General features: G+C 51.3%; 1 protein-coding gene across 6 annotated transcripts in view; it reads left to right on the top strand.

Moving 5' to 3' along the window:
• The window catches only part of MCF2 (MCF.2 cell line derived transforming sequence), a 50,005-nt gene that overhangs the window by 8,451 nt on the left and 16,666 nt on the right, over positions 1 to 24,888 (top strand). For 4 of the 6 annotated variants that reach the window (XM_050974429.1, XM_030228808.2, XM_050974430.1 and 1 more), the window contains exons 2-14: positions 182 to 250; positions 778 to 892; positions 6,197 to 6,287; positions 12,734 to 12,853; positions 13,126 to 13,242; positions 14,358 to 14,507; positions 17,376 to 17,500; positions 17,958 to 18,072; positions 18,438 to 18,557; positions 20,173 to 20,364; positions 21,562 to 21,753; positions 21,879 to 22,050; positions 24,610 to 24,698. In XM_050974429.1, the coding sequence (XP_050830386.1) occupies positions 182 to 250; positions 778 to 892; positions 6,197 to 6,287; positions 12,734 to 12,853; positions 13,126 to 13,242; positions 14,358 to 14,507; positions 17,376 to 17,500; positions 17,958 to 18,072; positions 18,438 to 18,557; positions 20,173 to 20,364; positions 21,562 to 21,753; positions 21,879 to 22,050; positions 24,610 to 24,698 (1,667 nt within the window). Of the gene's footprint in view, positions 1 to 19; positions 251 to 777; positions 893 to 6,196; positions 6,288 to 12,733; positions 12,854 to 13,125; positions 13,243 to 14,357; positions 14,508 to 17,375; positions 17,501 to 17,957; positions 18,073 to 18,437; positions 18,558 to 20,172; positions 20,365 to 21,561; positions 21,754 to 21,878; positions 22,051 to 24,609; positions 24,699 to 24,888 lie in introns of those variants that run through there. The other 2 variants (XM_050974431.1, XM_050974434.1) reach the window with 2 other exon arrangements.

Here is a 24,888-nt window from a genome sequence, read left to right as displayed (position 1 = left end):
TCACCCTGCCAGAGTCATTAGAAACATGAGGAATAACATCTCAAGGTGCACACATCCTTTATTACACAATTTCCTGTATAGTTCAGGGAAGTACAGGTTCCACCTCTGCATTAACACATTGACAAATGTGTTTGCTTTGGATTTGTGCTTTATTTTGATTGCTGCTTTTCCCTTTCTCCAGAAACTGCAATCCCCATCTGTGCCAAGGACATCAGTGATGATCTGATGAAAGAGTTTGCTTTTCTGTCTGGTGAGTATGGGAACATCTTCAGGGTCTCTCTCCCTGTGGTAATTAAGTACTCCAGAGAAATTTCTTTGCTCTTTGTCGGAGTGATGCTTCCCACAGGCTATTGGCCATCAGGCAGTGTCCAGTGCCACCAGAAATGCTGTTAATAAAACATGCAGGCACTTTGCAAGAGCAGGTTAGGTTTCTGTCTCGTGCCACTGTAAGATATTCTGGCCTCCCAGCACTCCCTGGGATGACAGGCCCTTTGCTGGGAAATGCATTTCTGTAGGCTCCAGAGCAGTGTGTTTGTTTGCCCTTGCAGTTCTGATTTCCTCTGCTGTCCTGTGTAAAGCACAGGCTGTAGATAAAGGAAATGCCTGGTGCTGAATGCGTTTGTTTCCAGCCCTGCCCTTGGGAGCTGGACTCGGAGGCAGAGCTGGCTTTGCTGGGCTCCTCTGGTGCTGTGTACCCCCCTGTGCCAGGGCAGAGTGTGCTCTGAGCTGCTGTGCCCCCTGAGCAGCCCCGGGGCAGCACCCCTGTGTGTTCTGCAGGTGGAAGGGGCAAGGACAGGGCGTGGATCATCACCCTCCCTGACAACGCTGGCTTCAACCAGGTGCCCGAGGAGAGCGTGGCCAGAGTCCTGACCTACCTGACCTCAGTGCCCAGGTAGGAGCTCGGGTCAGCCCTGCTCTGGGTGGGCAAGGGGGGTCCTGCCTGCCTTGGGGGTACAGCAGGGGGGTGAGGGGCTCCCCCAGCTCTCAGAGCAGGCCCTGACAGTGTCCAGGGGAGGTGTTCTGTGTGCCAGGACCTGCAGGGGAAGGAGTGGACATCATCCCTGGGACCTGTCAGCTGGAATGTATCACACATTTAGTTGATTAAGTTTCTAATTAACAACAAGCTTTCCTCAAGCTGTGGCATGTGTCACTGCTTAAATATACCATGCCACTGCAAAATAATGTTTTGACGTGTACAAATAGAGAGTCATTGCTGTGGAAAAAGAGAAATGAAGCCCGAGGAAGAGAGTAATTACAGAACAAAGCCTTGGGGGTCCCTGTGACAGCTGATGGCTCAGCAGAGAGCAGCAGCTCCCATCACTGCCTGTGTGTCAGGGTTCAGCTGCTGACAGTCTGCACATGCCTCACTCAGGGCTGGACACTTGGATTAATGGCCCTCCTAATTCTTGCTGCTGAGCCTGGTGACTCAGTTACCTGGAATCCTTCATTTCCTTGAATAATGCCTGTTTTGGCAAATTTCATCCTGCAGGGAGAGCAGGCTGACAGCAGCTCGATGGGAGCTTTCATCTGCAGCTGCTTTGGGAGAAGTGTGGAGTGTTTGGGCACCTCTGTTCAAAAAAAAAGAAAACCAAAAAGGAGCCTCTGGTTCCTCTGTCCTCTGTTTGATGGCTCTGAGGTTTCAGGGGCTCCTGGCCCAGCAGGAACAGGACCTGCCAGGTGTTTTCATCCAGTGCAGGCAGCCCTGGTCTGTGCAGCTGCACTTCCCAGCTCTGGCTGGTGTCTCCAAGGCTTCTCATTCCACCTGGCTGTAACAGCCTGGCATTAGCATGATGAGCAGTCCTGCTGTCCCTGGAATAGGTCAGACTCAATCAAGAAACTAATGAGGGCTGCCAGCTTGCTGGGGACTCAAACACGTTCAGCGTGTTTTTAGTAAAAGCACTTTAATCATCCTGCTCTGCTCCTCCTGCCACCATAACAGCCCCAGTGTCTGGTCAGCTCAGGAACATGTGCTCCCCAGCACTCTGGGGCTGGAAGGCTCAGGTGGCCAGGCAAAGCATCACCTGGGTGAGGGTGGCAGGTCTGTGCCAGCCCTGGTGCCCCTGGGTACGCATCCCCCAGCAGCATCACACTGTGGGATTAGAGCTCTGACTTTGGGCAGAAAGTCCCTAAAAGAGGGAGGTATTTCCCTGCCAGGGGTATTTCATTTCCCCAGATATCAGGGTTAGGTGAGTGCACCCACACCTGCTTACCTGGATGTGCAGGGGCAGATCAAAAGCACACACCTGTGCAAAGGAGCTGCTGGGTGTCCCACCTGTACAGCCTGAGAACACCTCAGGGTCTCAGGTTTGTGGTGTTTGGGCAAGCTGAATGGTTTGGAGTATTTTGGGAAGCTGAATTTCAAGGGGCCCTGTTGTCCTGGAAAGCACTGTCAGATAGAGGAGATGGATGCTGAGAGCTGCTCCCGAGTCCTCCAGGCAGCTGCATCAGCAGCAGAGCCAGGAGGAAGGTGAGTCTGTAGAAGTGAATTTTTAGTATTCCTGGGAACTGCTGCAGGCAGGAGGCAGCTGCAGGAAGTACTTGTGTGGATGAGCTGGAAGGGAAAGTAAGAAATAGGTGCCCACTTTCTATTCTGTGCACATCCAGCTCAAAGTGCTGCCTGCCTGCAGGCTGGCTGTGCTCAGCAGTACCTGCAGTGGGCTGCTGGAGGCAGGGAAGGGTGACAGATCCTGGATTTGCAGAAAAGAGACCCCAGGAGTGAGAAGGCAGCACTTTATCCAGGCTTGGACTGAGGGCTGGACAGTGTGGTCTTTACAGCAAATACAAATCTTTTCTCTAGCCTGAAAGAATTTATCTCTTCCAAGTTAAGCCAGAATTGCAGTAGAAGCTTAAAAAAAATCAATTGAAGTCAGTTATGGTATCTGTAAGATTGTTACTACAAAAAAATGACTTAATTACTATTAAAGTAAAATTGGAAACTGCAAGAATCCCTCTGTGTAGCCTTGGTTGGTATTGCCTTCAATACTGCCTGCAGTTCTGGGTGCCACATTTACAGAGGATGGGAAGGTCCTTGGATTGTGCAAGTCTGTGAGAGGGCAGGAGGAGGGCTGTCCTGTGAGGAGCAGCTGAGGCCTCTGGGCTTGTCCTGGTGAGAGAGGGAGGCTGGGGGATGCCCCTGCTCTCTGAGCTCCCTGAGGATGCCCTCTGCAGAGGACAGTGCTGAGCTCTTCTCCCTGGCACCCAGGGACTGGACGTGTGGGAAGGGTGCCAGGGCAGGTTTGGAGCAGACATTAGGGAGCATTTGTTTGCTGAGGGGCTGTCAAACACCAGAGCAGTTTCCCTGGAGGTGTCATTGATTCCCCAGGCTGTCAGTGTTCAGGGGGCATTTGGACAATGCCCTGAACAACATCTCCTAGCTTTTGGTCAGCCTGAAGTGGCCGGGCACCTGGACAGATTGTCACTGTGGGTCCCTTCCTACTGAAATGTCCCATCCCATTCTGTCCTCCTCTCCTCTTTCTTTGGCTCACAGCTCATTGGGATTTGGACAAGCTTTGCCTGTTTGCTGGAGGCTGGGAGGTGAGGTGCAGAGTGGCTCAGGGCTGTGACTGATAGCACAGAGCAGTGGAGGGTGCTGGTGCCTATAAATATCTCTGGATTTCAGTGCTGGGCAGGTCCTGGAGCTCTGATCCCACCAGCAGCAAGGAGTCTCTCAGGGCTGTGCTCAATCTCACAGCTGCAGACTCCAGGGTCCAATTTCAAGTCCTGCAAAACATCCCAGGTCTTTATTTTTAGTCTGGTGCATCAAAAAGTGACCAGAAACACCCAGAGAGAAGCAATCCTTGCCCTGGTTATCTGTCTCCATCTTCTGCTGCTGGATGCAAACAAAGAGCCCCCAGAGCCTTGGTAGGAAGCATTGATTTATGTTTATTGTCCCTCTGAAAGGTGCATCACAGCCTGGAAATCTGATAAACTTCCAAGGCCTGGGTTGCAAATAGTCACAGACGTTCTGCACTGGCCTCGAATGGATGACAGATTTCTCACAGTAGGTGTCAAGGCTGCCAGGCTGCTGGGAGGTTCCCCTGGTTTCTGTGAGGGAACTGATAAAAGTCCATTAGCTCAGAGGTGCTCTCTGAGCATAACCTTGGCCTGAGTTAATGACTTCAGCTTTTCTTAACTGGCACTGCCCTACAGTCTGGCTCCCTTTCCTGGAGTGCTTGGGTTCTGGGGTTGTCTTCAGGTTTTATTATGATTACAGCAGTTCTGAAAACTGTAAACACAGTTTATTTTTTTCAATTGCAGGCCCTTGGGAAACATCAGGGAAGTTGGGAATTGTTCTTTATAGCTCAGAGACTTACCTTTTAAAATTTTAGAGTGTGCTGAAAAACCAAAGCCTTTTATTTTTGCCTCAAACCAAAGGATCCTTTGGCCTGCTCCCACCCACCTGGGTCACTTAGCTCATGGTGGGGGTGAACACAGCTAACAGAAACCTGCAGAGTTGTCTCCCATTGCCTAAATTATTCTAAGCAAATAAATGTTTTGGCTGAAAAGCCAGACTCACCATGCTCACAGCCTCAGACTTTATTCCATGTGTTCTGTGTGTGACCCATATGTAAAATCTGATGTTAATTTTCTCTGCTCTTTTCTTCTACACTTCAAAGCCACTGAATGAATTCAAGTGAAACCTTTGCACTTTGGGTGTGAAGTTGCAGATCCATAAGATGTGTCACAGGGTGGCTTGGGAGCCTCTCCATGCCTTCAGTCAGCTATTGTTGTGAGTCAGAGGGAATCCAGTCCTTACCCCTCTGAGCACTACTGCTAATTCCTCTTAAATGTGTTTGTCAGAGTTGTAGCTGCACAGAGCAGAGCAGCAAGATCTGCACTGAATGAAAGCTCCTGCACTGCCTTCAAGTCTTTTTTTTCTTTCCTGTAGTGAGTTGCCAAGTATTGTCTGCCTTGTGATACCTCTGAGCAATCCCCCGTGGGTTTGCCTTGCCAAACACAGGAATTAGCAGAGATGATGCTGGCACAGGGCTGGCACAGGGCAGACACCTGAGCCCTCTGGGCAGCCAGCACGTGTCCTGGGAGGCTCTCCCAGCACGAGGGCAGGGTGCTGTGGCCATGGCTGTCCTGTGCCAGCATCCACAGAGTCAGTACTGCACCCATTGCCTGGCTGTGCTGGGAATGCACTCCTGGGGAGGAGGTTCCAGGCTGGCTGTGCAAACACAGGGCAGCTGTAGCTCAGCTGTGTGCTGTGTGCTGCTCCCCCAGCCTGGCAAGGAACCTTTGAATTACAGGCAGGGCAGAGCAGGCAGCCCTGGTACAGCTGGCTGGCCTGGCCAGACTGGGCATCTCAAAGCAGCTCAAAGGGTTTGGGTGTTTTAGGGAGTCAGGAGCCTGTGCTTGCTGGGTCAGCTGGGCTGTGCTGGAAAAGGCCTTGGGGCAGTGGCTGCCTCCCTGCAGGACGGGCTGGGGGAGCCACCACAGCTCCCTGTCCCCTCTGCCAGGCTGGCACTGCCCTGCCCTGGTGACACTGCCTTGGTGTCCCCTCTGCTGTCTCCTGCCAAAGCAAGGCAGGAATCCCCCCTTGGCTGCTCTAACCTGAGCTGGGCAGTGAAAGCAGGGGTGGTGGGCCATCAGCTGGGGGAGCCTCTGGCCAGGGGCACGGCTCCTCTGCAGGCTCCTTCTCAAGGCCAGTTTGGGTCTCAAGAGAGGTCTCCAGCAAGCAATCTGCTGTCAGCACCTCTCACACAGTCTCAGGTGATGCTGAACCCTGGCTGGCACAGCCAGAATCACAGGGACATTGGGCTGGGAGGGGAGCTGTGGAGATCACAGAGCTTGGGCTGGAAGGGATCTTAAAGGTGATCCAAGCCCCCAGCCAGAGCAGCTTCACCTGCAGCAGGCTGTGCTGCAATATCTGGAGGCATGAAAAGCCCCAGGTGGGTTTTTAAAATATCACAATCTCTCCTGGCAGCATATCCCAGGGCACTGTCACCCTCAGGAGAAAGCCATTTCTCCTCATATTCAGATGGAATTCCCTGTGGTTCAGTTTGTGCCTGTTGCTAAGCACCACTGGAAAGAGTTTAGGCGTTCAGGAAAATGTTTCAAAGGGAATTTCAGGAACTGCAGAAATACTAAAATGTGGTTTGCATTCAGAGTTCTTGAATTTGGTTTTTTTTTTGGGAACAGTGTCACTTTTCTTGGAACGTTATCTGGTTATTGGTATTTTCTTATCTTGCAGTCAGCATGAGTCTGACACCAAATTTATCCTAATCCTGGACAGAAGACTGGACACATGGACATCAGTCAAAACGACTCTCCAAAAAATAGCAGTAAGTCCTTTGATGTGGATTGCTCTTAGTGCACTAAGTGCCCCTGCCTTTGTGTACCTCCTTCAGAGAACACTGGGAACCAGAGCAGTGGTGCTCCTGCTCCTCTCTAGGCAGCACTTTGCTTTATGGCCCTGTAATTAATTCGAGTGCTTAAATGAGCTGTTTGTGTGTTAATTTGCTTGCTTGATCCATTTCCTGGGGTTTATACTCTTTTGCACTGGTTCAAATGTGTTTTGTGCCATGTTCTATGCTTTTGATGGGTGGAAAATTTTGCTCCATATATGTTCTTTCTTGACACTGGTTATTAGTTTATTTTACCTAATTGTTGGTGACTGAAAGTTTTAGGTTCTTTAAACAGGCTTCTCAAGGATTTGTATGTGGGCATGGATGGAAAAATCTATTTTAAAAGTGTATGGATGCATTAATGTGTTTTAAATGATCTGGTACACACATGCATTAAGCATTAACAAATACCTGGTCTGAGCACAGCTCACAAGGGGGGTTGTGCAATTCTGCATTGCTCTGTGTCCTGGAACCAGAGCTTGGATTTTCAGCTGTAGAAAAGTCACATTTGTGGGTGCATGGGGAGGTAGGAGCTAACAGAAATCCTTTCCCAGCCACACCATGCCATGGGGGTGGGTCAGGGGGAGTATTCTGGGTGTGTTATTGTTGTGCTTGTTTCTGCTCAGGCATTGAGTGGTTAAAGACATTGGTCCATCTGAGAAAGGATGAAGTGGAGGGAATGTACTGAGACAGAAAATGCTAACCTGGTTCTGATCAAGTTAGATTTACAGTATTTTAAATGGTTAATGCTGCTACAGCTGAACTTGGTGTTAAAAACACCTGGCTTTGCTGGCAGTTTGCTGGTCAGCATCCCCTAGGAGGCAGAGAGGGTTCCCTTGTTGCAGTGTGAATGAGATCTCACTAAGAGTATTTTTGCTTCTGGTTTTTCTGAATGTTAGAATCTGAACTTGCAAGTGTGGTGACCATACCACTAGAGAAGAAGCAGCATTTAGAAAGTAGTTATTTAAAGGGATCATCAAAATTCAGTTCTGCTGCCAGCCTTTGAACAGGTGCTCATACCAAGAGCATCCTTTAAGGATGAAGGACTTGCTTTGCATAGTCTGGAAGTGTCAAATGGGAAAAAATCCTGTCCTAATTTGTAGCTTCTACAAAAGTGCCATTATTTCTTATTAAACACATTATTTTGTGTTTAATAAGAAAATGTAATTATTTGAGCATCCACCCTGTTGGTGCCATGAGTCCATGTGGAGAGGTGACTTTGCCTGCAGTATCAGGGCTGTGCATGCCAAGAGTGGGAGGTGCTCTGTGCAAAGAGGGATGCAGGAAACCTGTGTCCACTAAGTCTTAAGACTTGGGAATATGGTCTTAAAAACAGAGTCAGGTCCTAAATGGCTGTTTCTGTGCCCAGGAGGTGTAAGGACAAAAAGTTAAATCTTGATTTTTTTTTCCCAGTCACGCATCATAAATCCTGATGCAATTTAAAAAAAAATCTTTTTCCGATCTTTCTACAATTTTGGAGTAAAGGAGTGCCGTGAAGCTGAATTTAAAGCACAGACTGTGTCCTATTTTTTCCCAGCATATGTATATGCAAGTGCAGCTCTGCGGTTGTGCATCTGATCTTGAAAATTCTTCTATCACACTGTACAGATTTTTGTTTTAACTCTTTATGTGTGCCTGTGATTGCCTGGGCAAAGCAGGCTAGCAGTGCTGAGGGAAGTGATGCCGGGCAAGCCTCGGGTTTTGGCCGGAGCATCTTTGCCTGGTTCAGCCCCAGAACCCAGAGCAGCTCGGAAAGGCACCTTGGAGATACCGGCGGGGGGGAAAGGGAAGGGTGAGAGCTCCGAGCTGGGAGCCCAATCCTCGCAGCAAAGAGCGTCTGCAGGATGATTTTTGGCATTCCACCTTAAAAGCAAAGCCGGCGCTGGGGAGGAGAGTGGGGCTGCCAGCCGGGAGCCGGCAGGGCTGCTGCCTGCCCGAACCCAACGGAACCGAACCGAACGGAACCGCTGCGTGCCGGCCCCGGCAGCGGAGCGAGTCGGGCAGCATCCCCGCAGCATCCCTGCAGCATCCCTGCATCCCCTTCCCGCATCCCCGCATCCCCGCGGGGCCATGGCGGAGGCGGGCCCGCGGCGCGGCGGGCGGCCCGCCCGGCATGCGGTAAGGCTCCGGGCCCGCCGTGCTGCGGCGCACCGGGACAGCGGCACAGCGGGACAGAGGAACAGCGGGACAGAGGGACAGCGGGACAGCGCTGCGGCCCGGGGGAGGCTGGGCAGCCGCGGCACGGCCCGCAGCGGTCGGACTCCGGCGGCGGCATCCTCCGTGCGGGAGCGGCCGGGCTGGGTACCGCGGGGAGCGCTGGTGCTGCCGGGGCCCGCTGGGTACCGCTGGGTATCAGGGGTACCGCTGGGTACCGCCGGGTACCGCTGGTACTGCTGGGTATCACTGGGTACCGCTGGTACCGCTGGACACCCCGGTACTGCCGGCACCGCTGGGTATCAGTGGTATCAGAGGGTGTCACCGGTATCACTGGGTACCTGGGTATCAGTGGGCCCCCCGGTACCGCCGGCCCCGCTGGGTATCAGTGGTATCAGTGGGCACCCGGTACCGCCGGCCCGCTGGGTATCAGTGGTATCAGTGGGTGTCACCGGTATCACTGGGTACTGGGTATCAGTGGGCACCCGGTACCGCCGGCCCCGCTGGGTATCAGTGGTATCAGAGGGTGTCACCGGTATCACTGGGTACCTGGGTATCAGTGGGCCCCCCGGTACCGCCGGCCCCGCTGGGTATCAGTGGTATCAGTGGGTGTCGCGGGTACCGCCGGCCCCGCTGCCCGCAGCGCCGCTCCCGTTGCCCTCCGCCCGCAGGAGCGGCTCCGTCATTGCTCGCCCAGGGACGGAGGAGCCGGGCAGGAGCGGGCCCTGCGCGGATCGTGCCCCGGCGATGCTGGCAGCATCCTCGGGTCGGTCATGCCGCCGGCTGGAGTAAAGGTAGCAGAGTACTTGGGAGTTTCGCTCTGGCTCTGGGGGAGGTTAAAGGCTCGGATTAGCAGCGCCTGGCGTTTTGTTGCATGACTTCTCCTTTAAGGGGCAGCAGAAAGTCAATAAATTCAGCACCTCTGTAAGGAATCCTGGACTCTGCAGTGCTCAGAAAGAAATTTACTGGCGGATACTACTTTGGTTTTTAATTTTTTTTTTTTATTATTATTGATTTCCAACCTCATGGATGTCCCAGTGGACTGCAGGGGAGAATAGTGTCTGAAAACAGAGTTCCTAAAATTGGTGGAAATGTTAAAATACCACTAAATATGTCAGAATGAGATAGTCAGTAATGAGGTAGTAACTGTGATCCTTTCAGTGCTTTACTAGCTCAGTTTGTCTGCATTGATTAAATCGGGGCTCTCTGTTGGGTACAGTTAAATGTGCATTTAAAAAGTTGCTGGACTGGCCTTAAGGAATGAGGGATGTCCTGGGAAGGAGGGATGTGGTGAGCAGGCTGTGGTCGCTGGGACAGGTACCAGGGGGGAAGTGCTGCCAGCTGCCTGGTTCTGTGGGACTGTGCTGGGAGTTTTCTGCCTTTCCTGTGTGCTGCAGAGGGCAGAGGCTTTAGAGGGTTCTTTAGGTGTTTTGTTACATAACCCCAGGCTTATCAAGTGCACAGGATTCTTTTTAGACTTACAAATGATAAAGATAAAGCATAAGGCAAGATTAAGTATCCTTTTGGTTTTGCCTTATTTAATATATTGTGGGAAAGGGTTTTTTGCAGCAGTGCCTTCAGTATCATTAGAGATCACTTTTCAGGAAGTGTTTTTCTACACTTCAGCTCTGAGAAAAACGAAAATTGTTACAATAATTTAAAAAAATACAATCCCTACAGAAACGTTATGTTGAGGAATTACTGGTCTATGTGGTTTTTTCCCCCTAACATTTCACCCTTTCTCTTAAGTCTCTAAGAAGGCACAGGATATGGCTTGTCTGTCTTTCTTACAAGCTTATTTCTTGTTGTGTTTATTTTTTTCCGTGCTTGGAATACATTAGGTGTCATTTGCAAAGCTGTGTTTCCTGTTTTGTAGCTACTCATAAGTGCTGACCTTGATCCTAGATGTGTAAGATCAGCTGAAAAATCCCCAAATGCTTCCTATACTGAATGGAAATCCAACCATCTGCCCTGGAAACTCAGCTCTTTTGAGGTGAAATACCAGGGAACAGGAGGGATACAATGGGGTGTGTATGGCTGTCCCTGGGGTGAAGGAGTGCTGTGGTGTCCTGGTGTGGGACATGTTGGCATCCTGCAGCCAGGGGTGTCCCTGGGGTGCAGGAGGGCAGTCCCTGGTGTGGGAGACGTTGGCATCCTGCAGCCAGAGGTGTCCCTGGGGTGCAGGAGGGCAGTCCCTGGTGTGTGTGTGCTGTGGCATCCCACAGCCAGAGATGTCCAGGGCCATCCCTGCTCCCAGCCAGGCAGCTCCCTCTGGTCCCAGTGAGCTGGGCTTGTCTCCTGCCTCTGCTCCCCCTTTTCTGGATCTTTGCTGTCCTGCCCAGGGCCTCCTGGGGCTGACACTCAAAGCCTGCAAGTTCTCCCATGGGGAGTTGGGTTTGGACACCCAGGCTGTTCCTCCAGGGAGGTTGCTCTGCACCCAGAGGGTGCCTGTTAAAGAGGACTTGAAGGATGAGAGGCCAAAGCTCCAAGTGCCAGCAGGGCTAAAGGGACAGGGGATGAAGGGAATAATGTCAGAGTGAGGGAGGATGAATTTCTGGCTGGTTGTTCTCTAAGACATTCCTGCAGCATTTTCAGGGGAGGGTCAAGGCAGGAGCCTGAAGTTCACAGAGGAGGCACTGTGTGCTGCCCAGGGCTGGAGCAGGAGCACAGCCCCAGGGCCTGGAGCCAGCACCAATGTCTGTGTCATTTAATGGTTTGCTGTTGTTTCCAATGCCAAGCCTTTGTCCCTGGCACCACTCTTGTTGACTTCCAAACGGTGTGAGTTTGTCATTTCATTCACAGCCTTTTTTTCCTGCTTGTACTTCAAATAACAGCAAATCAATTTATTGGATTTATGTGGTTTATATGATCCTAAAACTCACTGTCTGTTTCTAAGGGAAGCTGTGGGCAGTGGAAGCCACCACGTGCCCCTTCCTACCCAAGAAAGCAGAGTAAATGAGTGACAGTGCAGCTCAGGGATGCCAGGGCTCAGGTGTAAATCCTGTTTTAAACACTGATGCATGTTTGTTGGATCATCTTTGTTTGGAAGGCATGGATGAAGTGCAGTGCAAAGTACCCAAACAGGTTCATTATTCTCACCCTTGGCATGGAGGTTGCTATCATGTTTCATGGAGTAGGATGCTATAAGGAGGAGGCAAATGTGACCTGGCCTGGCAGGATCTCAGAGCAAATCATGTCTTAATTACCTCAAGTCTTTGCATCATGTGCTTATCCATAATTTAAATGATGCAACTTCTACTTTCTTAAAAAATTCTTTTTCATTCTCAAGAACCCTTTTCACAGATCTATTTAAAAATGCACCTGCCAACCATATGCTTGAAAAAAGGCTCCAGTAGTGTAGACAGGAAATTCCAAATTCTTGCCACAAATTAAATGTTGCCTGGTAATTACCAAGGACAAGTGTGCTTCATGCAGTTATGGGATGATTAGCAAGTTTGGCAATAAATTTTGCTTCCTCAATCTGTCATTCCTCTCAATGTTCCAGCCCTCTGCTCCCTGCTGAGTTGTCATTTCAGTCCCCAAGTTATAATGATGAACAGTATCTGTATTATTAAAGTTGATAACAAGTGTGCCTCCAAGGAGCAGGGCTGACCTCCTGCCTGCTCCAAAGAGAGGTGGGGCTGGACAGACCTGCTGCAGCTCCATCCCATTTCTCTGAACCACTCCCAGCATCTCCCTCCTGTTGTATTTGCAGGGTGCCCCATGGCAGGCAGGAATGATGAATCTCACTCCATGTTCTCAGAAGGCTCGTTTATTATTTTATGATACTGAATTATATTAAAGAATACTAAACTAAAATATCCTGAAGAGTACAGAAAGGATACTTACAGAAGGCTACAAAGATAATAATGAAACTCTCTCCAGTATCCTGACACAGCTTGGCCCTGATTGGCCAAAGAGCCAAAACAACTCACAGCAGAATCCAGTGAAACAATCACCTGTGGGTAAACAATCTCCAAACACATTCCACATGTGAGGACAACACAGGAGAAGCAAAAGAGATAATTGTTGTTTTCCTTTTTCTCTGAGGCTTCTCAGCTTCCCAGGAGAAAATTCCTGGGTGAAGGGATTTTTTCACACACCCTCCTGTTTTGAAAATAAGGAATAAAACCCCTAAACTTGAATGATTCCCCCTGTTTTCAGTGTGTTGGAAGCTGCTGTAGGAGCTACCTCTGCCCAGGGGGAATGCTGTGTGTGTTTGCTTGCAGGCATCCTTCCCAGGGAACCTGCACTTGGTGATGGTCCTGCGGCCCACGGGCTTCTTCCAGCGCACCTTCACCGACATCGGCTTCCGCTTCAGCCAGGAGGATTTCCTGCTCAAGCTACCGGTACGGAGCAGCCTGGGCACGGTTCTGTGTGTGTGTGTGTGCAGGTGGTGATGCTGAGCTCGGTCAGTGTGGGGTCAGTGACAGGGTGGCCCAGGTGACACGGGCCCTGTGTGTGTGCAGGTGGTGATGCTGAGCTGGGTCAGTGTGGGGTCAGTGACAGGGTGGCCCAGGTGACACGGGCCCTGTGTGTGTGCAGGTGGTGATGCTGAGCTCGGTCAGTGTGGGGTCAGTGACAGGGTGGCCCAGGTGACACGGGCCCTGTGTGTGTGCAGGTGGTGATGCTGAGCTCGGTCAGTGACCTGCTGACCTACATCGAGGAGCAGCAGCTGACCCCGGAGCTGGGGGGCACGCTGGAGTACTGCCACAGCGAGTGGGTCATCTTCAGGACGGTGAGTGGGGCTGCCAGGGCCAGCTGGGGCTCCCTGGGGAAGGGCTGCAGTCAGGCACTGAGCGCTGGGGGGCTGAAAGGAGCCCCCAGAGCCCCTGCACCTCCTAGGTCACACCTGCACAGGAGCCAAGGGCTGTTAGGCCTCGATGGGTTTGCAGGATGGTTGGCTCCCTCAGGCTCCTATTGGAACTGCTCCTGAAAGATCTGTCTTTTTAAATCTTTATTAGAGCTCCCTTCATGGGAGATACCAAATAGGCCTTTTTGTTAATAATGGTTGGTTAATGAGATTAATATCAGAACTTGTTTGGGAAACAGGGCAATCAGACTGCCTACTGCATGCTGGCCAAATGGAGAGAATTCAGAAAATTTCCAGTTATGTTTGTTTCTTCCCCTTTGCAAGAAGTTTGATATTGCCAGGAGTCAGGAGTTGTGCCTTGCTGTGTTTCTTTGTACCCTCAGTTTCCCGGGGATGTACCCTCAGGTTCCCAGGGATGTACCCTCAGGTTCCCAGGGATGTACCCTCAGTTTCCCAGGGATGTACCCTCAGTTTCCCGGGGATGTACCCTCAGTTTCCCGGGGATGTACCCTCAGTTTCCCAGGGATGTACCCTCAGGTTCCCAGGGATGTGCCCTCAGTGTCCCGGGGATGTACCCTCAATTTCCCAGGGATGTGCCCTCAGTTCCCAGGGATGTGCCCTCAGTTCCCAGGGATGTACCCTCAGTTTCCCGGGGATGTACCCTCATGTTCCCAGGGATGTACCCTCAGTTTCCCGGGGATGTACCCTCAGTTTCCCGGGGATGTACCCTCAGTTTCCCGGGGATGTACCCTCAGTGCCCAGGGATGTACCCTCAGTTTCCCGGGGATGTGCCCTCAGTTTCCCAGGGATGTACCCTCAGGTTCCCGGGGATGTACCCTCAGTTTCCCGGGGATGTACCCTCAGTTTCCCGGGGATGCTGTGTCCCAGGTGAATGGCAGGTTGGGTTCCCAGGTGGATGTTCTCTCTGTGTGCCTGCACACCCCAGCCAGCTGTCTCAGAGCTGTTGGGCTGCCCTGGCACAGCTCAGCCCCTGAGGAGTGCAGCACGGTGGTGACCCCAGGGTCGCTGTGTCCCTGCAGGCCATCGAGAGCTTTGCCCTGACTGTGAAGGACATTGCCCAGATGCTGCAGTGCTTCGGCACGGAGCTGGCGGAGGCGGAGCTGCCCGAGGACATGTACTCCATCGAGCGCCTGCTGGCCCTGCGCACCGAGCGCTACTGCCAGCTCAAGGTACGGCCTGGGGGCACTGCCAGCTCAGGGTACGGCCCAGTCAGGGGCACTGCCAGCTCAAGGTACGGCCTGGGGGCACTGCCAGCTCAGGGTATGGCCTGGGGGCACTGCCAGCTCAAGGTACGGCCTGGGGGCACTGCCAGCTCAAGGTATGGCCTGGGGTGCAACGTAGCCAGCTCAAGGTACGGCCTGGGGGCACTGCCAGCTCAGAGGTACGGCCTGGGGGCAGCTGCCAGCTCAAGGTACTGGGACACTGGGGGCACTGCCAAGGGGCTACTATGGCTGGGGGCACTGCCAAGGTATGGCCTGGGGGCACTTCTCAAGGTACGGCCTGGGGGCACTGCCAGCTCAGGTACGGCCTGGGGGCACTGCCAGCTCAAGGTACGGCCTGGGGGCACTGCCAGCTCAAGGTACGGCCTGGGGGCACTGCCAGCTCAGGGTACGGCCTGGGGGCACTGCCAGCTCAAGGTATGGCCTGGGGGCACTGCCAAGGTATGGCCTGGGGGCACTTCTCAAGGTACGGCCTGGGGGCACTGCCAGCTCAGGGTACGGCCTGGGGGCACTGCCAACTCAAGGTATGGCCTGGGTATGGCTCAGCACAGCCCCAGGCACTGCCAGCTCAAGGTATGGCCTGGGGGCGCTGCCAACTCAAGGTACGGCCTGGGAGTGTGGCTCAGCACAGCCCCAGGCACTGCCAGCTCAAGGTATGGCCCAGGGGATTTGTGATTAATATTATCATAGGAGTCAATGGAAGGTGTAGGGCAGCCAGCTGCTGCTTTATCAGCCTGCTGTCTTTGGTGCTCCTGCACATTTCAGGGAGCAGCACAGGCCCCAGACCCTTCCTTCAGAAGCAATCACTGTGTTCATAGTTGTGCTGTGGGGCTGAAGAACGAGCTCCTTTGCTTTGTGACAGGTTTCATTTACCTAAGTCAAAGAATTGTATCTATTTTAATTTATAATCATTTGTCATTCATGTGACAGCGAGTTCCCGGAAAGCTGCCTCTAAGAAATACTGAAATGTCATCCAAGTTGTGCTATGTGTAGGCATAAATGCATGTGTGCATGTTTAGAAAGCATCATTATAGAGACTGTCAATGGGCCTCCATCTCTTTGAAAATGAAGAGAGTAATATGAAATAGCAGCTACATCTATTGCAACTTGACTCAGTGGCTTCAGCTTTGTGCCCAGGACAGTGGCCACAGTGCAGGGGGCAGATACCAGCTCCAAAGGTGGGTCAGCAGTGTAAAACCAGCCAGCAGTGCCCACTCTGTGGAGAAATAAAACACATCACGTGTTTTCATTTGCCTAGAAAGCACTGCAGCACTCAGTACAAGCCATCTGGAGCTTTTAATTCCTCATCTATTAATTTCAGATATCAAAACCACTCCTTGGCTCTTGTCTGAAGTGAGGTCTGTTGGCTTTTTTCTTTTGTTCCTTCTAAGACCATGAAACACAAAAGCAGATGAGAAACTGTGCACAGATTGTGGTGACAGCAAGACATGGGACCCTTGTCTCTCTCATGACAGCCCCAGGACTGGTGCAGTGGATTCCTGAATTCAAATATTTAGTAAATCAGAATAATCTATGTGGCTGTGATGCTGAGCAGAAGCTGGCATCAAGCACAATGAAAAAGTGACAGAAATTAATTAAACAGAGTAAGTAAGAAATTAACCCCACTGATACACTGAACAGGAGAAGTCAAGTCACCACCTGTTTGACAGTCAGGCCCCTTTGCTTTATGGATAATTAATGGCTTTGAATCAAAGGAGGAACATGGGGCCCTGCAGGGTGAGGGGTAAGGGGATAAATACCAGCCCCCTGCAGTCTGAAAGATGCTGCATCATTTCTCTGCTGGGGCTCCTGCCTGGGCAGTGCCAGGGGGAGATGGGGTTTGCCTTGTGGTCCCCTGCAGGGTGTTTCAGTGACAGGGCTGCAGCTGGCACTGCACACTGGCAGGGGGGAAGTTCCTGCAGCTGTGTCCTGCTCTAGGGCTGATGTTGTGTTTGGGCTGCTGTGAGCTCTCTGGGGCAGGCAGACACTGAACCAAGTCTGGGCTTTCTGAGTCCCCTCCCTGAAGAGATTTTGCCATTGTTTCTCTTGCAGTAGAAACCTGGCATGTCCTAGGAGGTCTCTCACCCCTCTAGGACCAGGCTCTGCAATGGAACCAGACTCAGGTCACTCCCTCAGGGCCTCTGCCCCCTCAGTTCATCAGCCACATGTCTTCTCCCTCCTCATTTCTGTCTTTGGCCTCTTTGTTCTGAAAATAGTTGACTGAATGCACATGTTTGCTTTGGGGCTGAGCCCAGCCAGCACAAAGCACCTCAGCTGATGCTGATGGGGACCCCAAGGGTTTAAATTTCCCCTTGAAGAGGTTGTATTGGGAGGGTTGGCTTCATCTGTAGAGGTGGTACTGACTGCTGCTGTGTGGGCTCAGTCCTGGCTTTGTTCCCCTGTTGGATGCTCCTCTTACAACCTCCTCTGCTGACCTTGCTGCAGAAGCCTTCCACAGCCTTCAAGCTGGGGAAGGTCTTGCTTGAAGACATGAACTTGTGGACAGGTGTCTCACACCAGCACCACTGGTCACCAGGAGAGAGCTGGGCAGTGCTGGCCTCCTGAGCCATTTGGTGGCCTGGTGTATTCATGTGTGGCACTTTCCACCCAGCCTGGTGACCCATCCATGGCTCAGCCTCGTGCAGCTCCAGGGGCTGATTCCATGTTAGGAGGACTGGAACATCTGCTGGGAGTCCTTTGGTCTGTTGGCTATTGCTGCTTTGGTTCACACAGGGAAACTAAGGCAGGCAAAACAGCAAATGCCTTATCCTTACCTCACAATAAATGGCCTGAATGAGAAATGTTTTTGTTATACAGGAAGATATCACAGCAGTCACAAAAGAGGGGAAGTTGCTTTTGAGCAGTTTTGAAGAGCCAGACTCAGGGGAATGCAGTGAGGACCAGCAGCAGGAGCGGCCTGGGGACTGGGAGACGGTGAATCGGTGAGTGCACTGTGTTCCTGATTCCCCTGACTTTCACTCCAGTTGTTTAGGTGTTGGGTGTGTTGTTTAGGTCACTATCCAAGACAAAGATAGCAGAATTCTGCTCCAGTCCATCAGATTGTGGGTGACTTCTCTCGTGACTTTGGCTTGCTCTGGTCTCTGTCCCCAGTGCTATGATGAGGCTGTGGAGCAGGTGCAGGGCTCTCCCTGCCAGGCCCCCAGGTTTTACCCAGGTAAATGGATATAGATTCACACAGGTGTGTGGTCACACTGCTCTGCAGTGCTGATTTCATTGACTCTCTCTCTGGGATCATCTCGAGCCACATGTACATGTCTGTTGGCTTCTTCTGAGACCTTGGGTCCAGAAGACCTGTGTCAGTGATCTCTAGGGCTTGTCCATCTCTGCCTGTCCCCTGTTTGCAAATTGTCCCAATCTTGTCCTTTTTCTGTGCCCAAGGTTGCTCGGTCAGCTGCGTGAGATGGAGACTGCTTTTGATGGCTTCTGGGAAAAGCACCAGTTAAAAATGGAACAATATATACAACTCTGGAAGTTTGAGCAGAGTTTTCAAGAGGTAGGATCAGACGTGCTTCCATTGGCAGAAGGGAGAGTTGGAGATCTGATGGAGGGAAGTTCTTATGCTTTTATTTTGAGAGGGTTTAATTTATGCTGCTGTTCCTTGGCTGTGGCAGGGCTGGCTAGCCCAGGGAGACGGCTGTGCTTCCTCCCTGAGAGCTATTTAGGTCCCACTGCCCTGCAGTCGTGTGGATTCTGCTGATGGAAGCATCTTTGTATTTAGAAATTAGTTCTTGGACACTAGTTTATTATTGGATTTAGCAATAGTAGCTCAAGTGTGATTAATTTTGTGCTCAGACTGCTTTCCTGCTTTGTATCCTTTTGCAGCATTTTTATCCTCCTCCTCTTCTTCTCTGTGTCCAGGTCAAGAATGCCATTGAATTTTTAATGGCTCAGCAGGCGGAGCTGTCCGACACCGGCGACAGCGCCCCGCAGGTGAAGCAGAGGCTCAAGGACCTGGAGCACTTCGATGGCATGGCTCAGGTGGGGAGGGCATGGCTCAGGTGGGGAGGGCATGGCTCAGGTGGGATGGCCTTGCACAGAAGCAGCACCCATGAAACACCAGAGCCACATTCTGTATGGGTGGTAGGAGGTGTTTGTGAAATCACCTGGCTCTGTAATTTGTTGGTGAGTGCTGCATGAAGGATTGATTTCATGTCTCTGCTCTGAGCAGCAAGGCTGTGATCACTCTGAAAGCCAGAAACAGGGTGTTTAATTATCAGAATTAAAATAAATTGCTGAGCAACTGTGAAAATCCGGAACAGATAAATGTCTGAACATGGGGGAGGCGTGGGATTTAATGAGCTGGAAGAAGAATTATTTATATTTTAAGTGCTTTAGCTGTGCTAATAGGCAGAAACCTGTTACCAGGCACATGGAGTTGCAAAAAAGTTGTATCCTGTCTGTGACTTGAACATAACATATGGGTGAATACTAAGAGATGTAGGGGAAAGAAGAGTGAGGAGAAATGATTCACAGGAGCCCAGCTAAGGATGTGACCTTTGCAAAGGGATGTGCTGGGCTCCGGGGCCAGGGTCAGCAGAGAAATCCTTAGGGGTCTGGGCACAGAGGAGAAGAGTTCTAGAGAAAGATCTGAGGCTTGCTGGCCATTTGGAAGAAATGTTTATGGAGAGAGGGGGGAGGATCAGAAAGCCAGGCAGGCTTGGTGCAGCAGGAAAGCCATCCCAGTGGAAAGCCATCCCAGTGGAAAGCCATCCCAGTTCCTCCCAGCCCTGGAGAAACCAGAGCCATTACACTGACTGAGACATGAAGAAGAGATCCTGTGTTCTTGGCATCAAGATAAGCCTTAACTGCTCCAGTTCCCTTTGATGCTTGGAAGCACGGTGGGCCTGAACTGGAATCAGCTGCAGTTTAGTCAGGGTGTGGCTGCTGGAGGGGCAGTGGTGCACTGCCAGCAGGCACTCACAGCCTTGCTGCTTTGGTCAAATACTGTTTTCTTCTTCAGCCTCTGTATGGATAGAAAGGTTTCGCCCCCAGAGATGGTGGGTACCATTTTGTGCTGTGTAAGCCACCCCTGCTGGCTGCTCCTGATGGCAGCATCTCCACGTGTGGCTGTGTTATGGTGACTTCTTGGAGCCAGGTCTCAGAAGCTCTTGGAGGTCCATAACAGACCCAAGATAGCTCAGCTACCCTTGGGTATAAAAATCAGCAGGATGGCTTCTGTTGCAGTGTTAGAAACAAAAAGGTTTAATAAAAGGCAAAATAACAAACAGAAAAGCTGAGCCAGGTGCAAGAGGTCCTTGCTCCTGGTCAAACAACCCACAAAAGCCATTGGTTTCTTTGTTCTCTTCTTTTCCTACCTATTTGCCCAGGTGAGACTTTTTGGCTTCTGTCCAGTTAGCTATCCTGAAGTTTGAGGTGAAGTCCCCCAGGTCCTATGAGATGGCTTTGCACTTGATAGAGGAGAGAAAGTTCTGGGCTTCTTTCCTTTAAGGGGACAAAGGATAATTTTGTCACTCCATCAACAAAGAGCACACTCCTACATGGCTGCACCCTGTGAGCTGGGAGGGCACACTGGTGTGCGGGGGCACTTTGGCACCATTTCGGAGTGCCAGCCTGGGCTCTCCTCTTCCTGCAGGAGCTGATAGGGAAGGCTCAGGTGGTGATCCTGCACGGGCACCAGCTGGCAGCCAACCACCACTACGCCTTGAACCTGATCTGCCAGCAGTGCAACGAGCTGCGGCACCACTCCGACCTCCTGGCTGAGCACAGCAAGAGGAAGCAGCAGCGCCTGCAGAAGACCTTGGAGCTCCACACCCGCCTCCAGCAGGTAGAGTCCAGAGACACAGGGCTCTGAGGAGATGGTTGGTTAGCTTCTCCATGGGCTTGGCCTCTCTGCTTTGCTGGAAGCGTCTGGGATTTGCAGCTTTTCTTCACAGTTAATGGTAGGGAGGTGTTCCCCAGCGGCTGGAGGAGTCCCTTGGCTGGGAAGTCAGCAAACAGGTGTCTGCTGCTGCTGTGAGGGCAGCAGAAAAAGGTGGGCATCTCCACAGAGCACCAAGCTCAGCTGCTGCTCTTGGTGCTTTCATGCTACATCCATGTATTCATTGACTTTGGAGGTTTTCCTGCCCCGTGAGACAGAGGTGATGCTCTCACATAGACTCCAGCCCCTTTTTCTGTGGGATTTATCAAGAATGAACATAGCTGAGTGTGAAATAAGGTGACAGACTGGTAGATAGGCACAGCTGCTCTGTGCTAGCATGGCAGTGGAGTCATGTGGCTCCAACGCTCTTTGATATCTTAATCAGCATCAAATATTCATTTAGGGAAATTCACGCTAATTAGGCCAGAAGGCACACGGCTGCAATGTGCTTGAGGCCAATTAAAAGAAACAGTGAATTTTGACCCTGTTCCATTTTCCTCTTTCAGGGAACTGGGGAGCTCCCTTTCCCTCTCCACTTCAGCACTGTGCTGATCTGTGGGACACAGCTCCTTGGTGGCCTCTCAGCTGCAGGACAGGGGCCTCTCCTGGGCTCCTTGCAGGCCTGGCTGGTGCCTTGCGGCTGTGCTGGAGCATAGCACGCTCCTGCTCTCCATGTCTCCTGTCCTGTTCACAGCACTGGAAATTCTCTGTTGTTCTTGGCTGGGGCATCAGTGTGTGAGTGCCAGTGAGCCCCAGCTCAGGTCTGCACTGAGCCTCAGGAAACCTGCCAGCCTCCCTGTAAGCTGCAAAGTGCCCACTTCAGCCTTCCCAGCTGGAGAGATAAACACCTGCTTATCCCTGGGGCCAGCTGTGCACCAGCCCCCCCATGGCAGGTACAGCACTGATTTTAGCCAGGTACAGCTTGGCTGGTCAGTTGAGAGCTGCAGTCACCTTACAGCTTTGTGCTTTCTGATGGAAGCCCAGGAAGTGCTGAGCTCTTTGGGAGTGCTGCTAGCTGCATCCAGACCCAGTCAGGGATGCTCTCACGAGAGCCTGGTGCCCGTGGGGGTGCCTGGAAGGTCTCACTCCCTGTGCTGTCCCCAGGCTCTGCAGTGCTGTGATGAAGGTGCCTACCTGCTCGCCAACCAGCAGATGGACAAGTGCCAGTCTAAAGAGGGTGCCCAGAAAGCACTCCAGGACATAGAAAGATTTCTTGAGAGCTCTTCGTCCTACTTAAACCATGATCCCCAAGCCCTCCAGGACGATTTTGAGGCGGTTTTGACACCTGAGCTGAAGGTGAGCACTTCCCCAGGGGTGAGGAGCGGGCTGGGGCGTGTGGCGGTGCTGGCACTCTGGCAGCTCTCTGCCCTGGCCCAGGGTGAGGGCGTGCTGCCAGTGGCTCTCCTCTTGTCTCTCTGCAGGCCCAGATCCAGGCGGTGCAGGTGAAGCTGGAGAACGTGCGCAGCATGTTTGAGAGCAGGCAGTGCTGCTTCAGGAGGCTGCTGGACAAGCACGTGCGGCCCGTGCAGCTCGTGGCTCCTCGGCCAGAGACCCCACCCCGGGCCAAGTCACCCCTGTTCTCTCCTAAGCACGGTAACACATCCTGGAGTTGTGGGGTTTTCACTGGTAACTTTGCTGGGAGGCAGGGAGAGAAAGGCTTAGGATGGGTTTGAGAGGCTCACTGAACCTTGCTGGCAGACACAGAGCTAGTGGAGAGTGTTCAATATATATCAGTGATTTATTACCTTCCCAGTGGTGGTGCTCCCACACCTGTGGGAAGGGTGAAGTTGGTTGCTTGTTATTTATTTCCACTTCCCACTCAGTGAAAAAAGAGCTGTAAGTGGTGCACACCTCCAGTTACTGCCATCCTGCTGGGCTGGAAACTGGTGAGGTAATACTACAGGGAAAAAAAGGCAGGGTCTATCAATTTATTAGCTTGCCTGTTCTCTGTGGCTGTCTTGAGCTGGAACTGACATCAAGTTAGACTGATGTTTGCAAAGGAGCTTGGAGGAATGAGGAGCTCAAATCTCATGAACAGAAATGAGCTGGATGCTTAACTCCTTTTGATTCCTTCAGGGTGTCTTCCCTAAATCCCACTTGTGGAATAATTAATGCCCATAAAGTTACAAAGCCTCATTGAGCTGAGGTCACTGAATGTTCTGCCTTAGTTTTGGTAATGGGATGTGGCACCATGTCAGCTTTAAATGATAACATTAAAACTTTCATCCTTGGCAGCCCTGAGTGTAGCAGGCAGAATTAAAACAGATTCCAAAGTAGCATCCATGTATTTTCAACCAGGGACTTTCTAAGTTATGTCAGAATATTAAATTCAGTGTTCTGACTACACAAAAGCAATTAGACATTTGTGTTTTAACACAAGGGTTTTATGATGAATTAACAAGTACTGGTTATGGTGAGTTGGAGCAGGTGTCCTACAGCAGCAAAAGCAGCTTCAGTTCAGGGAATGACGAATGGAAACTGCCAGGTGAGGGGTGGCAATGAAGCTGGATGCAATGAGGGAAATTAGGCTGCTCAAGATGCAGGCCAGTGCAGTGAATAAACCCCAGATTTCCTGTTCCCAGGCTGATGGCACCCTCTCTAAGCACATTACCTTCTGAAGCCCTTTCCTCAATCAGTCAAAGCTCTGAGTCTCCAAACTGGAGCATTGCCCATTTTACCTGGCACAGCTTTGCCAGCTTTCTAGAAAGAAGAAAGGGTTAAAGATAAATTATTGACCTAAAGAGTAGGAGAAATGGGTGGCCAGCTCTGTGCTGTTGTGAGATCACCATCACTCAGCTGGACTTGTTTCATGCCTTGTGGGACACAGGTTCTCCTGGCAGGGGCCCTCGGTCACCTGCACAGCACAGGTGTGCAGCATTCACCCTGCTCCTGGAGCAATGCTCAGGTGTGGCAAAGACAAAAGGCTCCTCTGTGTGGAGATCATGACAAGAGAGCTTTTTAATAAAGTCTGTTTGATAGCAAGCATCCAACTGCTGCAGGGCTGCTGGGCAGTGTCAAAGGCACACTGAGCTCTGCTGGCAGAGCTTTGACATGGATGGGTTTTGTGGTGGGGTGGAAACCAAACCAGCTCTGAGCACATCATTTCTTCCTCTCTTCCTTTCTTCCTTATGTTTCTGTGCCCCATTCCCCCCTTCTGTCTCTGGCTGAGGACAGATGCTTCCTCTTTTATCTTTGCTCTGGATTTGAAGCCTGTCTGAGAAATGTGGTTCTAATTTTTAAACCATTTTCTTGGGCGGTGGGGAGGGGGAAGGGTAAATCTGTCCCACCCTGAGCCCTCAGGTGCAGAGGGACGTGCAGAAGTGGCAGTGCAGGCTGTGGCAGTGCTGGAGCACAGTCCCTCTTGCAAGAGGAGCTGGTGCCCATGTCCCATCCAGCTCCAAATCCTCCCAGGGCAGTCTCTGAGCAGGACCTCTGGCAAGTCCTCCCCTGTTTTGGGTGCTCCCAGGTGTGGTGGCCCCACCCCTGCCCACCTGGGGTCTGTGTGCAGCGGGCAGAGCTCGCAGGTGCCACCTGCAAGGCCAGGCTGTGCTCACCTGCAGCAGCTCACCTCCCAGCTGGGCATGGGCTCCCCACACCAGTCTGCCCTCAGGGCCCCTCCAGCACCTCCACATTTTCTTACCAAGTGTTTGGGTGATGTCATGCAGCTCAGTGCAGAGACTGATGCTTTATTTCCGAGCTTCCAGTTCACCTCTGTAGCTCAACTGCAACCTGTAATTATTTACTGGCTGTATCAATAACTTTGTGCAAGATGAGCAAACAGTTTATTACAGCTGAGCATCTTGCCCCATGTTCATAAAAGGACTTTCAAGCAGTGTCCTAGCAGGGGGTGTTCTTTTTTGTAGTTTATTTGCTTTTATTGTTTTTGCTGTTATCATATGCTCAGGCTTCAGAGGCTTTGCTAGGTTTTGATTTCTGTGTTCCCTTAGAGGACGTTTTGTTTTTCCTAAATATTTGTACTTTATGACCGTGGGATGTGCTGTGTGGAATCACTGTTGTTTGGGTTAAACACCCTTTATTTTGTCAGTTTGCTGTTAGTACTAGCTAACTAATTATTCTTCAAGTGTATCCCAGTTTTCTTCCTGACTTACTGGCTTCTGTCTACATTAGGTAATTCTCCTCTTTTTATCCAAGGTGTAGATTTTAATTCCAGTTTGAAATTTTCATTTGATCTCTCTCTCCCTGGGAAGAAAACTTCAAGAAAAACTCCAAGTTCTCGCAAGGTAAAAATTATTCCTGGAATCTGAGTTAGTTTTATGGAAAAAATGAAACTGCTCTAAAGATTGAGTGTCCTTTGGATTTGCTCTCTTTATTTTCTTTTTTTCTTTTGCCTTTTAAAAAGCTCAAGCAAACCCAAACCCTCTTGTGTGCCTGTGGTTTAGGGTGGATTAGTCCAACACCTGAGCTCTGGCT

This window comes from Serinus canaria, chromosome 4A (assembly GCF_022539315.1).
Source record: "Serinus canaria isolate serCan28SL12 chromosome 4A, serCan2020, whole genome shotgun sequence".
NCBI classification, from domain to species: domain Eukaryota; kingdom Metazoa; phylum Chordata; class Aves; order Passeriformes; family Fringillidae; genus Serinus; species Serinus canaria.
Note: the sequence above shows the minus strand (reverse complement) of the source record. Positions and strands in the feature narration are given on the sequence as shown.